This window comes from Genypterus blacodes, unplaced genomic scaffold, assembly GCF_046128005.1.
Source record: "Genypterus blacodes isolate CSIRO-AG114 ecotype Tasmania unplaced genomic scaffold, CSIRO-AGI_Gbla_v1 ptg000012l_1, whole genome shotgun sequence".
In the NCBI taxonomy this organism is placed as follows: Eukaryota; Metazoa; Chordata; class Actinopteri; order Ophidiiformes; family Ophidiidae; genus Genypterus; species Genypterus blacodes.
In genome coordinates, this window is record NW_027466826.1 from 5726371 (window position 1) to 5740360 (window position 13990).

At 38.5% G+C, this 13990-nt stretch overlaps 1 protein-coding gene across 1 annotated transcript; it reads right to left on the bottom strand.

Annotated features, from left to right (window-relative positions):
• Positions 1-10415: 10415 nt before the first annotated feature.
• Positions 10416-13972, bottom strand: LOC143012719 (uncharacterized). Its single transcript, XM_076165999.1, has 9 exons — positions 13966-13972; positions 13833-13849; positions 13050-13238; positions 12504-12737; positions 12259-12348; positions 12025-12102; positions 11360-11632; positions 11141-11227; positions 10416-10938 (listed from the first exon to the last, which is right to left on the bottom strand). Exons 1-9 carry the CDS (start codon positions 13970-13972, stop codon positions 10792-10794), a joined length of 1122 nt encoding a protein of 373 aa, XP_076022114.1. The 3' UTR covers positions 10416-10791.
• Between the last annotated feature and the right edge of the window lie 18 nt (positions 13973-13990).

Here is a 13990-nt window from a genome sequence, read left to right on the forward strand (position 1 = left end):
TCTGAGCGAACCCTGAGTTGAACTTCAGCAAAGTGACAGAGTGTGACTTCCAGTTTAGGGGTGTGTTTGGTTTCACCATATCACATGACCCACACGTGTAATCCATATGGTCATACACATGCGTGCTGAGAGGAGTTTAGTACATTCCTCATGGGTATAAGTGAACAATATCTACCTCATCCTTTCTTCTACTCTATTAAATAAGTCACAACAATCTGCATGATGGTGCTTTGTTTGCTTATAAGGTGCCAGTGCTCATCAACTGATATTTGTTACTGATACAATCATGATTTAAGTGTGACAATTACATAAATAAAAACTCAAGACTGTGTGATCAGATACATTACATTTGAGTCTGTGACGGTGTTGCTTTGGATTGCTTTATTATATTTTGTTGCCGCATAAAATCTTGTGATCTTTGTGGTCACATATTACAAAAAGCTTTGAAAATAAGTCATTTTTTGAGTCATACAAACATTTCTTACATGCCACAATCTTGAAAAAACTAGATGTGACAAAACTTTAAATGGTGTTTGTATAACTACCCTTGTTTATGAAACAGAGAACAGAGAACCTTTTACCTTCTGTTCCATTATATGCCGCAGTAAAGCCCAATTAAAGATGCACTATTTGAACTCGAAACATGTTGTTGTTATCGTATTAGTAAAAAAAATGTTAGAAAAGGAAAGTAATTAGTAAAAAAAAAGAAATACAGAACATTGACAGAAAACACAGATACAGCATAAACACCAATCCATTACTTTAACATTAATTTGCAGCTAAATGTGTGGTTTCTTATGACATTCATCATAACTGACTGACGTTCATATTATTTATTTATTAATTAGGATCCTAAAAATATGAAATCACATCATAATATGAACTTCCATCTATGAATTGGTGTAATAATTCACCTGATTTTTTTGTACCTTGCAGTACATGAGGGCCATGAAATGAATGGCTGCTCTAATGATAGTTTATTCCGGGAATTATAATTGACACAAATTGTGCTTTACACTCATTTTATAATTACTGCGTGTCAAAAGCAGTTATATATGTAACTTAAATTTAAAGCAGTGTCAATCATATATAATTTGCATGTTTGAAACTATATGTGGATGATGCTCAATATCCAAGTGTACTGGCTCAGAGAAGAAGATGGAAAAGAAAGTTTACCAGCACATCTTAGTTTTTCAAACTATATGTATAAAGCTACACTCCTCAATTTTGCCCCACATATGTTTTGATATGTGATCAGATTTGCACCACTTGCATATGTCGTCCTATATCAGATTCATATCCAATCTCTGGCTCTGTGATTTCTGCGGTAACAGTCAGGGCACGTTACATTTCACTCCTCTGCTCATATCCCAGCCTTCATCATTCCGTGAAGGCACCTCACAGCCCTGTAATAATAAATATGGAGGACAGTTCCAATAGAGACAGGGGTCAGTGCACAGATGAGGAGATTCATTTTATTTGTTATTTTTGTTGGAATATATGAAGATCCTTTCATTTGGGCTAAACTGGAGGGAACATATTGCAATAGTGCAGAAAATGACCAAGAGTGTTTGGAATTTGGAATGTGTGTTAGTATTCTTATTAGGGCAGAGATGCGTTCACACAGTGTCAGATATAGGTCACTTACAAACATGAATATTAACTGTCTGAATTGAGCATTAAAGCCTGGATTATTAATTTTTGTTTTGTTTTGTTATCTGTTTGTGTCTTCTGTTAAGATTTCATACTAACATACAGTATATCAACTCGCAAATGGAAATACAAGACAATATATTGTTATTATTATCAACGGCATTTTGATCAAAAAAATCATACTGTACCTTGTTTGCTTTCTCTGATGTAACCGAAGATCGCTCCACTGTAGTAATAATGCTTTGAACAGGTAAATTCTGCACCACTGGCATAAACGTAAAGCTACGAGGCTGAGCTGGCACTCCTATGGAAACCTGAGAGATATCAAGGAAAAGAATGGATGTTACAGCCTCTCTGTAAGTATTTCACAGCCATTTCCTTATCACGTGCAGTCACTCATGGTGCTTTAAGGTGAATCGGAATGATGAGATGATATCGATATCAAGCGTGGAGGGCTTCACTGGGCGAGAGGCAGGTTGCACACCTGTCTGTCACACGGCAAACACAAACTGGAGACACATTCACATTCACATTCACACCTCTGGACAATTTTTCCAGGTGTTCCACTTTACATAACATGTCAACTCAAATTTGAACATGCAAAAAAGCTGTACGGTGGAAAAAAGGACAAAAGACAAAATGCATCCAAGTGCAAAAACGTACAGAGAAATGTGCTCCAAATCCTGAAATGCTGCAAATACCAAAACCGAAACACCAAAACATGGAAGCACAAATGAGAAATGCAAAATTCAATTCAAATTGAAAACTCGTGCCAATGGAAAAAACACACACCAAAGTAGAGGATGAAGAGAAATGTGATGTGACGCTAATCCTGATTAACAGCAGTGAACTGTGACCAGGGGATATACAGGCCTACACACACACGCACACATACACACGCACAGACACACACACACCAATCCCTGCAAGAAAGAAATAAGAACGCAGGAAATAAATGATCATCATCAGAGCTACAAGGTATGGGTCCTTAGTTACTTACAATCGTAAATTCCTCACTTATAAATGGATGTGAAGCTATTTTAGCCTCCCCACACTGGCTCCACTGATCCGCCTCACAGTCTCGCTCCGTCCTACCCTCACACACAAATAGGACTCATTCACTCACTCATATTTAGACTCTATTTTTATTATTGTTATGGAACTGGACATGTTACGCTTGTTAGCATTCTCATGTGCTAACGGTACATGTTGTCCCTGCTGACACTATGTTGGTAGCTCATTGTGTTTTAAATTGTTTGTTGTCTCGTGTATTGTTCCCATGCAACATTACACTCATAAGCAAGGGACAGTAGTGGACGGTCAGTGATTATCAGAGGTCAGAGGTCATCATCAGTTTCACAATTATCATCCACTGACAGTATGTTATCCTTCTTATTAATTGGCTGCTTACCAAAGAAACAAATACTTTCATGTTACATTTATTTTAGTTACATTATTTCTAAGAAAAGGAGTCCCATTGCTGTTATGCTGAGCTAGGTTAGCAATTGAACAGCTACGTAAACAACAGAACCGAATCGCCTAGCGACCTACATATTAGCAGCTAATGTAAGAATTAGAGTTAAATTACACATTTCCATTAATTGTTAAATGTGATATAGTAAATGGGACGTCGTTTGACATGTTGGTGTCTTGTCACTATTAATGCCAGCTGTTTATTTCATAGTAGAAACAGCAATGATAGTTTGTACCTTCTGTATCTAGTTTGTACAAAGTAGCTCAACTATGTGAAACAGCAGCAAATACTCTAGAAACCCAGCTAACCGGCCCATTATCAAGGTCAGAAGACATAACCTAACATAACATAACACAGGATAAAATAAAGGAAAAAATAAATATTAGAAGGAGTCAAATAATAATCAAAAGTAATGATGCTGCGTTCATGTGGTGTTAGTTATAAAATACCAGTTCACAACTTGGAAATCGCCCCCTTCACCAGAAAATTCACTTCTTGCAGAACAGACAATGTGTGAAACAAGTCTGTGTATTTCTTTATTCTTTTAATTCAAGAGCAAAAGCAGTATTAGCGTCTTCTGATGGATCTTGATCACTCAAGACATATGCCACTTCACCTTTTGGCATATATCACCTTCTGATGATCACACAAACGCACCATCCAACTGACTTCATGATCTCTGTGGCCTTGACTGCTGCTTCTGGATCAGGACTCTTGTGAGTTGCTTCTATTGACACACAGTATGTTGCCTCCCTCTCTCTCTCTTTCTCTCTCTCTCTCTCTCTCTCTCTCTCTCTCTCTCTCTCTCTCTCTCTCTCTAATTCCTATTCCACTCCTGGCACTTTCAGATGAAAAACTCTCCTCGCAGCCAAGATTTCTTCCTTTTTCCTTACAAGTTTAGTGTCTGTTGTTGTGGGCCTGTTAAGCCTTTCGAGACATTGTATCTGATTTTGGGCAATAATTATAAACGTGACTCGAAATAAATTTCCTCCCCTTATGGAGGAGTTTGTTTCCATCATAAAAGAAGTCTGAGAAAATGTAAATGGGTCAACTAGTATAGCTCTTCCTCACACAGGCAAGCTAAGCTGGTACACCTCAGCATCAAAACACTTCAGGTTAATGATTCTCACTGGGCCTGGAATGTATGCACTCACACAACTGCAATAGACAAAAAACCTTTGAGCTGTCCCCATAATCTTGGATGATTACAGCTGTGTATTATACTGCATGTTTCAAGCAGGAACTCTCTTTCCAATACAAATGTGGTGTGTTTGATCACCCTGTCCAGCCTAGTATTCACATAAAACTGGTCTCACTGAAAGCAAATTATACTCTGGATGAATGAAACATTCCTTATTCATTCCTACCGCACTAATCAGAGCACACACTCCTCATAGTTGCTTCCACTGCTTACTAATCATGCTGCTTCTCTCCACTTTATTGTCAGGTCAGTGCAAGTGCCAAATTCCCTTCATTAAGCAGAACAGGTTATTTTAGCAAACACTTGAGAGTCTCATTAGAATCATGACACAACCAGAGGATTAGCATATTTGATTGTGTATCACCTTTCATCTCAAGTAGAGTCTAACCACCTGACCCATGTGCAGATACTTACCTCAAGCAAATTAAGTAAATAGAATTTAAGTGAAATTCGTTGTGAAATGTTTAGGTCTATATCCTTTAGAGCAATCAATGCCAATCTACACTGAACTTCATCAAAATTGGTCCATGATGTTGTGAACACTCCTGCTAACAACCAAACAAATGCATCAGCATACAGACAGAGGTGAAAGCATAACCTTCTTGGCAGGGTTAATGATAATGAGGTGTCATAAATAACAGCTATTAAAGTAACTGGATCTCTAGATGTGCTTATACCCGGAGAAACCATTTTGTTTTGGTCTTTGAAGTGCATTTGTCTGAGCTCTCTGGTGAATTATATATTTCAGAGCATGAAATGACTAAGATGCCTCAATAGGCCAGATTATAACCCATTATACCAAAAAATACAGGCTGACATAGCACCTTGCTGATTGAACCACCATGCACATTCATGGTTTTAAGAGCCTTAATATCTTACATTTTCCTTTTTATAAGCCAAAGCTCAGAGAAACCAGGGTGTCGCTAATCATCTGTGGATAGCCAAAGAGCAAAGGCCCCACCTAAAACATATTCCATTTTATGAACTCCTTTGAGGATGTCATGTCCCCATGCATCTATGCTTGTTTACATGTCCTCCGTAGTCATGGCAGAGTAAACATACACTGGGAAAGGTTAAGAAGAGCGTTTCCTGCTTGCTCGTAAGAGCCCTCTTGAATGTTTAATAGCTGAGCACCCAGGTCATGCTGTCCTCACCGATCAGGTTTCCCTCACTGCTACCCCCCAAAACATTGCATGTCACATGTCCCCTCGCCGCGTGTGTTCTCACATGGTTATTTATGACGGCATGCCAGGCACACCCCAAAGACCACATACAGCACCACTAAATCACTTCATGAAGCAGACCACCTTCTGTGACAATCTTCGGAGACACGCACACACACATAGACAAACAGAGTGAAATATGTTTGAAGGACACATGCTTTATATGCTCCAACATACGCAGAAGAAATGCAGTGGAAGATCGATGTCAATCAATGTGATGACGGTTTGTAATATGTGCAGGACTATGCCTTCATTTACTTACTGTAAGGAGGAGTGACTATACTGGTGCACTAAATAGCAAGTATGCAAAGAAAGAAAGAAAGAAAGAAATAATAAGAACAATATTCTATGAGATCATGTACGCAAAATATAACTGACCAAATTGGAATCAAAATTACTTTTCCTCTAAAATGAAGGAAAAGCATAAACTTTCAGAAATTGGAAATACGAAATTTAGTTCCCAGTATTTATTTGTGTATTTGTCATCAGTTTATCAAATCTTATATATTATAAGAATAGAATATTTCCAAAGGATCTCAGGTCAACATGTGCAGCTCTTTTTTATTTGTGCAATCATAAATAATAACTTGTGTTTCTCTGTACATCTTTGCAACACCTGCTGCTGATTTTCCTTTGCAGAATGAGAACTGCAGGAAATCTGACATCAATGAGTTTGTACCCACAGACGTTTAAAGAAATGCTGCTACAGCCAGTAAAAGCATAAACAGTTGCGCGTGTTACTTAATAGTTGAATTAAAGATACCCACTAGCCCTTCCTTGATATTGGAGTGTAAATATAGCTCACTGCCGGCTGCTCTGATGGGAATGCATCTACTGAACATATCAGGTTATCACTCCAGTTTATAAACAAATGTTTCTCAGCCAAGTCCGGAGACGTTTGCAGTTCAAATTCAAAGACTATTTGCCCATGAGCGGTAATTCTTTGTATGATAAACACAGGTAAACTGCATCACAACAGCATCCATCCATACAATCCATTCTCATAACATAAACATCAATGAAATGTGTGATACTGATTTACTTCTGACGTATAAACTGTTTTACTTCAGAAGATCAACTGCACATGTAAATTCAGAACATTAACAGGCATTCTTATAAACATTTTGACAATTTGGGGTTAGTTATTCATTTTGTGTACAGGTTTCTGAGGTAACTGTTTGCGATCTTAAGCAGAAAACTGAACACAAACCTTTGTAACTAAAAAAAGGCCTTCAGCTTTACAACTAATATTAATTCCTTTCCCTATATGGCTCATGTTTTAAATAGAAAATCTGATCTTTATTTTAAATCATCTTACCTTTCCCAGACTTTTATTCATACTCTCCATTTCTGCTTCATATTCCTTTCCAACCAGGTTGTGCTCCGTGCTTTAAAAAACTTTCCTCAAGTCTTTTAAATGTAGTTTCAAATGTTGATTAGGCCTGTTATGGAAAACAAGATGCCACCTTTCCAAACCCCTCGCGTGAAGTTCAAAGTGCACAACCGTTGGTGTGGGCATAGCCATGCAGATTTCCTTTTATAGACACATAATAGCCACAAATAGCTTACAGACAGCAGTCTGCCTGCTTGGCACCAGTGACAATATTCACACTGTGAGCTACAAGCAACACACCGATTTGTCCCAGAAAATATAGTGTATCATGTTGGAATTCTCTTTCACTGTTTCACACTGAATCTTTGAATGTGTCATCTCTCCTTCAGTGTTTGATATAATGGAAGCAATTATTGGCTGTCAGCTTCACAGATATAGTTGTATTGACGGAGAAGCAATGGAAAGAATCAGCCACTTAAGAATAAGACAATAGACAGATCAGTTCAGTTAGAATCATCTCTCTCCTTTTCTCACTTCCTTTGACTTGTCTGTCGGGAGATCTCAGACAGTTACAAAGACAGACTTCATAGAGAGATTACTTCGTTTTTTCAAGAGCATTCACAATATCCTTCTCATTATGTCTCCAAGATGAATAATAAACTCTGCAAGTTCATGGAAATGCAGTACAAGAAGATTGAGATTGAAATAGTTTATGTTTTGCAATCCATAAACGATTCAGCCCAGGAGGAGTAGCAATGAAGTATTCTATTTTGAACTTGTTTACTTTAAGATGTTCATTCAGCTTCAAGGCTGATGTGACAGAGACGTCTCAGTATTCTTGCAAGCAGTTTCAAACCCAGTCATTTATTTACTTGTTTCCTAGTACATCCACTTCTCCTTTTACCCTTATCAGAGAGTGAAAGCAGAGTGGATGCTAATCCTTTAAGTACACTGCATTCTCCATTCCTGTCACAGCTGCTCTTGTCTATTTCTACACTGCCTCCGCCCTCCTCTTTCTCTTGTGTGGTAGCAGCACACAGAAAAAAAACACTTACTGCAATTATTGTTTCTGTTACCTTTAGTCAATGTGCAACGCATGTAACTATAAACACATTTGGAGTATCACATTTTATGTAAATAAAACAACGTTAACCCCTATACTGGGATTTTGATACAACTATGTTTTGTTTATGTGAGGGAAAAGGCAGCCATGATATCTGCCATGTCACCTTAGCATTGGAATGTGAAGTAGATAAAATATTTGGCTGCGTGTCATAATAAAACATAAAGGCATAGAAAAAGAAATATGTAATAAAAAGAAAAGAACAACAATAAGAAAAATAAAAAAGAAATTAGATTCTAAATAATAATAAAATAATACAAAATATAAATGTACTGTATAAATAAATCAAAACAATTATATCCATCTACAGCAGCAAATAAATGGTTCCAGACTCTGCAGATATACGATTAAAAGGCCTTGGAAGTTTCTATGGTACTGTATGTATGTAATGACTCATCGGCGTGGAGTGTTGTTATAGCAGGGCTGTACAGAGTGCATTGTTGTGACGTCAGTCACAGTCTGTATTGCCTGCTATTGGTATTAACAGCATACATGGTGTTCCTGTACAACTGAGGGCATGTCGTTTTTCTGGTTTTTATTATTTTGTTTGCAATGTCTTGTAATATGTACAGATACTGTACATAAAAAGCTTTGGGGTCGGCCACCAGCATGCAGCGCTTTTGTTCATCTTCAGTGGCTCCCTGTGGCTTTGACACAGATTCTATGGTGTGAAACGGTTATATTGTTTTAATGCTTTCATTTTCATGTATTGTTGTTGTTGTAAGTTATTTTTACATTATCCAATTGTAAAAATGTTTAGCTCGTACACCAAATAGACATAGCAATTTTGGAACTGCTGCTAAAAGCAGAGCAGAGTAAACTTACTTTTACATCAAATCACCAACCTTCACTACTGCTGTTTGATTTGTGGCAGCTCAGGAGACATTATGGCACTGAAAGAGTCGTTCCTTAATATATCAGTGCATCTATTCTCAGCTAAAAACTAAAACAGAGATAGTTCAGAAAATTAAAGATATGCGTCTGCCTGCCACGATCGTCAGAGACAGAGACATGAGACACTTAATTAATTGTCATCTTGAGACTGGCATGAGACTGGCAACAAACATCTGCAAATGGAGCACATCAGTTCAGCTCCAGTGTACTTAGTTGCCTGTGATGAGGATGTGGATGATATGGAGCAGACAGAGCTGTCGTTCAGGTATATGAGCTCTGATGGGCCAACCAGAACAAAACCTCTCCACTTCACAATTGTTCAGTTGGTAATAACGTCCCCCAACAAAAATAACATTTTTCTTTATTGTAGTTCTATAATTTCATAAATTCACAACAAAACAATACCTGAGCCTTGGCATTTGTGCATGTGCATTGGAATGCAGCTTGTGTCATTATTATTATGTTATTAAATGTTGTTTTTGCATTGTCTCATCATCAGGTACCACACGAAAACAATGTTCCCACAATCCCAGTTTTATTAGTCCAACTGTGTGTTTTCCTTCCTTAAGACCCTTCTGTGCTTTCCAACAAGCTTTGCCCCCAGAAGATTATCACTGGAGACAATCCTCACTGAAACCCCTGCACTGCTCAGGTTGTGGTGCCAAATAAGCCCATAGGTGCAGAGACACAGTCACACACCTGAGGGTGTCAGGAGTCATTAAAAGGACAGCGAGACAGTTTGAAAGTTTGGTATCAACATCAAGCTGTTGGGATACAATGGCACAATGTCTTGTTTATATGTGTTCATATTTGTTGTAGGGATAAGATTAGGTACAACTTAAACTGTTAACTTGTATATAATGTATAAATTGAACATGAAGGATGCTAGATGTTATTTGGACAGCAGGGGACATGATTATTGACACAAAATCTGGAATCCACACCAAGGACTGTGCATTTGCTGCTGCTAACCAAATGTATGTAAAAAAAATGTTATAAAAGTTTAAAAGATTGCTGTGTCTTATTTGCTTCATTGATAATAAGAATGATAAAATGAAGAATTTTTCATCCTCTTGAATTACATCACAGTTTAGAGGTAATGCAAAATAATCCACTCAACTCTCAACAACCAGCCTTCATGGCTTTTAGCTTCTTCAACCACCCCATCCATTATGTCTATTTATGTCCCTATTGCCTCACACTCACTTACTGTATATATATATGTATATATATATATATATATATATACCGTCTCTCTGCACCATAGAGTCGTTGTATTTGTGTTATGTATGTTCTACATAACTAACAACAACAAAACCAATTAATGTATTATTTATTTTTAATAATATATTGCATTTATCTAAATATGATTATACAGATCTTCAAGATTTCTACACTCTTACAATAAGACATACAGTATGGGTTCTGTGAGTAAATGCAAGAAAAGGCAGATCCATGGTTTAAACATTCCAGCTGTGAAGAAAGATGAAAAAGCAGTTCTGGAAAATGTCTGCAAAGTGTATAGCATGGTGAGACATTTAGTTGGTCTCTGCAGGAATCACTGTTATCTCGGTACAGATTATAAAAAGTACTGGGTTTCAAATTCGTAGGCGTGGAGACACTATGAATGCTCCTCACACAACTTAGAGTGGAGGATACTGACACCATTCATTCATTGTGATTGTGTTATGTATTATTATTTGGATATATAATGCATGATGAGACGTATTCACTCTCTGTTCATTAAATGCTCAAATGCATTTTAATTCCATTAGCAGCAATACAATATTTCTACCTAAAGTTGTGCAGTGACAGCTTGTCTTGCAATAACAGCACATTACAGGCGTCTGTATAAAATGGAAATACCAATAGTGCACGCTTCGGCTGAGGTCAGGGTGGATAGAAAGCGCAGTCTAAAGAGTCTGAGTGAATGTGGCTGTCGCCTGATGCCTCTCTGTTGGGGGTCCCTCTGTTGGGAGTCAAGAGCTCCACATCTTCATCCGAGACGGAGGGGTGTGTGAGGATGATCCGTGGGATCTGACAGAGGGAGGGATCAGAATCGTGAAGAAAAACAAATGAGTTATTATGATGGTGTGTCAAGAAAGACATCTGCCGAACATACATTTGAATCATCCCCTCATCATATACAGTACATCATGTACATACTTAAAATGCGGTTGCTTGACTACTTTGACTCTACAATTACGAGATAATAATACAGGTTAGGAAATGTGCTCACTTTCATGGTACTTCTCCCCGGTTTAAGTGCTTCATTTGTCATCAAGGTGCCTGCCTCCCATTCTGACAAGGTCCACTTTGGGCCAGACTGAAACGCATAAAGACAAATATAGCTATGATTATAATAATTTTATTTCATTATCTTCATGTGTCTATAGGTATAGACAATGCTGGAATATCATTTCATCTCTGTGTGATGTCATTTCAGTAAACCACCCACTATTCCATTTCCGTTGCAGACAAATGCTTCAATGTTCTTGGACAAACAGTCTGCTGAGCTTTTCATCCTCTGCTCTTTGCTTTGTCTTTGTTCCCCTCCGTCAAGGCTGCACTGCTGCCCACTCGTGACGCCCTTTAGACTCTGGTCCTTAGGAACACGGGCGACTCCTGGTATCTCCTCTCTAAGTACTTTCACATTTATGCAACTCCCTGCATTCCTGAGGGCGCTGACCGCCACATGGTGGGTCGCCCCTTGCAAGCTGAGTCCGTTGACCTGGATGGACCGTGGTGACATTTTACTATTAGGGCCAGTGAAAGTAGAAATGACATTCACACATACACGCCATAGTTTCGTTCAACATAGAATGTGCGCAACTACAGGCACGAGTTTCAATTGTTAAAACTCTTAGAATGTGTGAACATGTATTTTTGTCAGTTATGTAGTTGGATTTGTTCTGGCTTTGTCATAACAAGTCGCTCATGCTGAATGTCCTCTCCTAGTATTACAATGCCCTCCTTTGGTCGGAGAAGGAACACCAGTGTTGATTTTGAAGATGACTGCATGCTTGTATGGATATAATGGGCTTTTATATGACAGAGAGTTAACTGGACAAGACCATTTCATAACAATAGCTGAGATTATAACCGTCAGTAAAACTGTCCTACCTCCACCAATCTGTCTCCAACATGGATCCCTTCCTTTGCAGAGGGTCCCCCAGCACTTACTTGTGAAATAAAAACACCCTTGAAAGAATTTAACACAAAATACAACATTTGAATTATGTCCACAGTTCATGTAAGAATTAAGGGGAAAACATAAGTGTTTATGGTTTTTCACTGAGACATTCATATGAGCAAATATGTGGGAAGAGGTCTTAACTGTTCTGCACTAGTACTTACTTCATCATCGCCTTTGTAAGGTAAAGAGCCTTTCCCACCTGCAATGCTGATACCCAAACCACCCCTCTGGCCACACACTTGGATCTGTAACTAAGAGGAACCACTTCATTATCAAATACAAAGCTAACATGGAGATGTATCTGAGGTCTAAGCAGAAGAACAGAACATGCTGCATGTACTTTTCTGCTGCAGTGTATGACACAAGCCCACAACTACACACAATGACAGACACAGCATGCAATTACTCTTAATGGCACTTCAGAGATGAAAGATTCTCCAGGAAGTGTCGCCTCTGTGACCAAAGATGGCTTAAGTTGACCTGTGATGGAGATGATCTTAATGTTGGGAACAGGGTCTCCATGGAGACAGGGCACTTCAGTTCTGTGGTGTTGAACATTTCGGCAATCGTGGATTTCACCTCTCTTATGACAAAACCACTGTTGCGAGGCATCTTTCCCTGTCAGCTGATCAGCACCGTCCTGGAGATAAGAAATGTCTTGAATGCCTTTCCAGTCTGTGAGATATGAGACTGGTCCCCTGAGTGATGACCGATATTTCATCATGCATCGAGTCACAAGAGATTAAAACCAAAATTGCATTAAACACGACCATGTTATCAGATTGGGGGATTCTGGGTACTGTATATAAAAGCACATGCACAGATATAGAATATTTGGATGGAACCTGGAAGAATACTACACTGGATGCATGTCTGCTGCTCGTATGAATCACCAGGACTTTTATCCCCAAATGGTAAAAACTGTGTGAAATACCTAAACTGGAAAACAGACCTGCTCAGGTTGCTCAGTTTCTTCTTTGTTCTCTTCATTGCAGAGGTGACCACACACACCATCACTGGACAGGAACAGCTCAGGGTCCTCTTGCAGATGTTCTTTCCCCCTGAGGGACAGGTTAGCGTGACATTTTCTACACTCCTGGAGAGAATCGGAAGAAACTGCCCACTGCTGAAATGTAACATCCTGTAGGAAATAAATGGTGACGTTAATGGATCAGAGTCATATACAGTTGTTTATTATAAACTACACGTTCGAACTCGTGGACCTGAAACCACAATTTAACAAACCAAAGCAGTTGGAGAATTAGAAGTTGGAGAAATCTCATGCTTCCCAGAACAGCTGATTACTTGTTGTTGTACACAAGGGGGTGCCAAAGTATCCAGTCTGACGACGACACATGACAATGAGTTTTTTATGTCCTTTTCCATTTCTCTGTAATAAATATATATTCATTTATTCTACAGCTAACATCATTCAGACAGGGGGTCTCATTCTCAAGAGAGTCCTAATCTTTAGTTCAGGCTCAGAAGTTTAGTCTGGATTCCCCTCAAATTTATGCTAAAATCCCTCCTCAAGAGCTGCAGCATGATAATTTGATGCATTGACACGATGTGGGTCTTAAATGGTGAAAGTCGAGCTGATAAGACCCGCCAGAACTGTGACTTGAATGTGAAGAAGACAAAGGAAATGCTACATTGGTACTACAATGTGCTGAAACATGCCGACATCAATTCATCATGCAGGGTAAACAATTTGAAGTTGCTGGTGAGGAATTACAATAACATCGTGCACGGCTGGAAAGACAAAACAAGCAACACAAGGGTAAGGAAATTATAGTTTACTATTTAGACTTTCTCTAAATAACCACTGTGGTATAGATTTTGTTACAGTGAACATATATTGTACATACAGTACATTGCTATATGTGTGTGTGT

What these genes read in the sequence shown, in the direction of transcription:
- LOC143012719 (XM_076165999.1), bottom strand. An exon ending in AAACTGAGCAACCTGAGCAG is followed by an intron (nt 12,738 to 13,049) that starts GTCTGTTTTCCA and finishes TCTTATCTCCAG; the next exon opens with GACGGTGCTGATCAGCTGAC. An exon ending in CGGGGAGAAGTACCATGAAA is followed by an intron (nt 10,939 to 11,140) that starts GTGAGCACATTT and finishes TCCCTCTGTCAG; the next exon opens with ATCCCACGGATCATCCTCAC.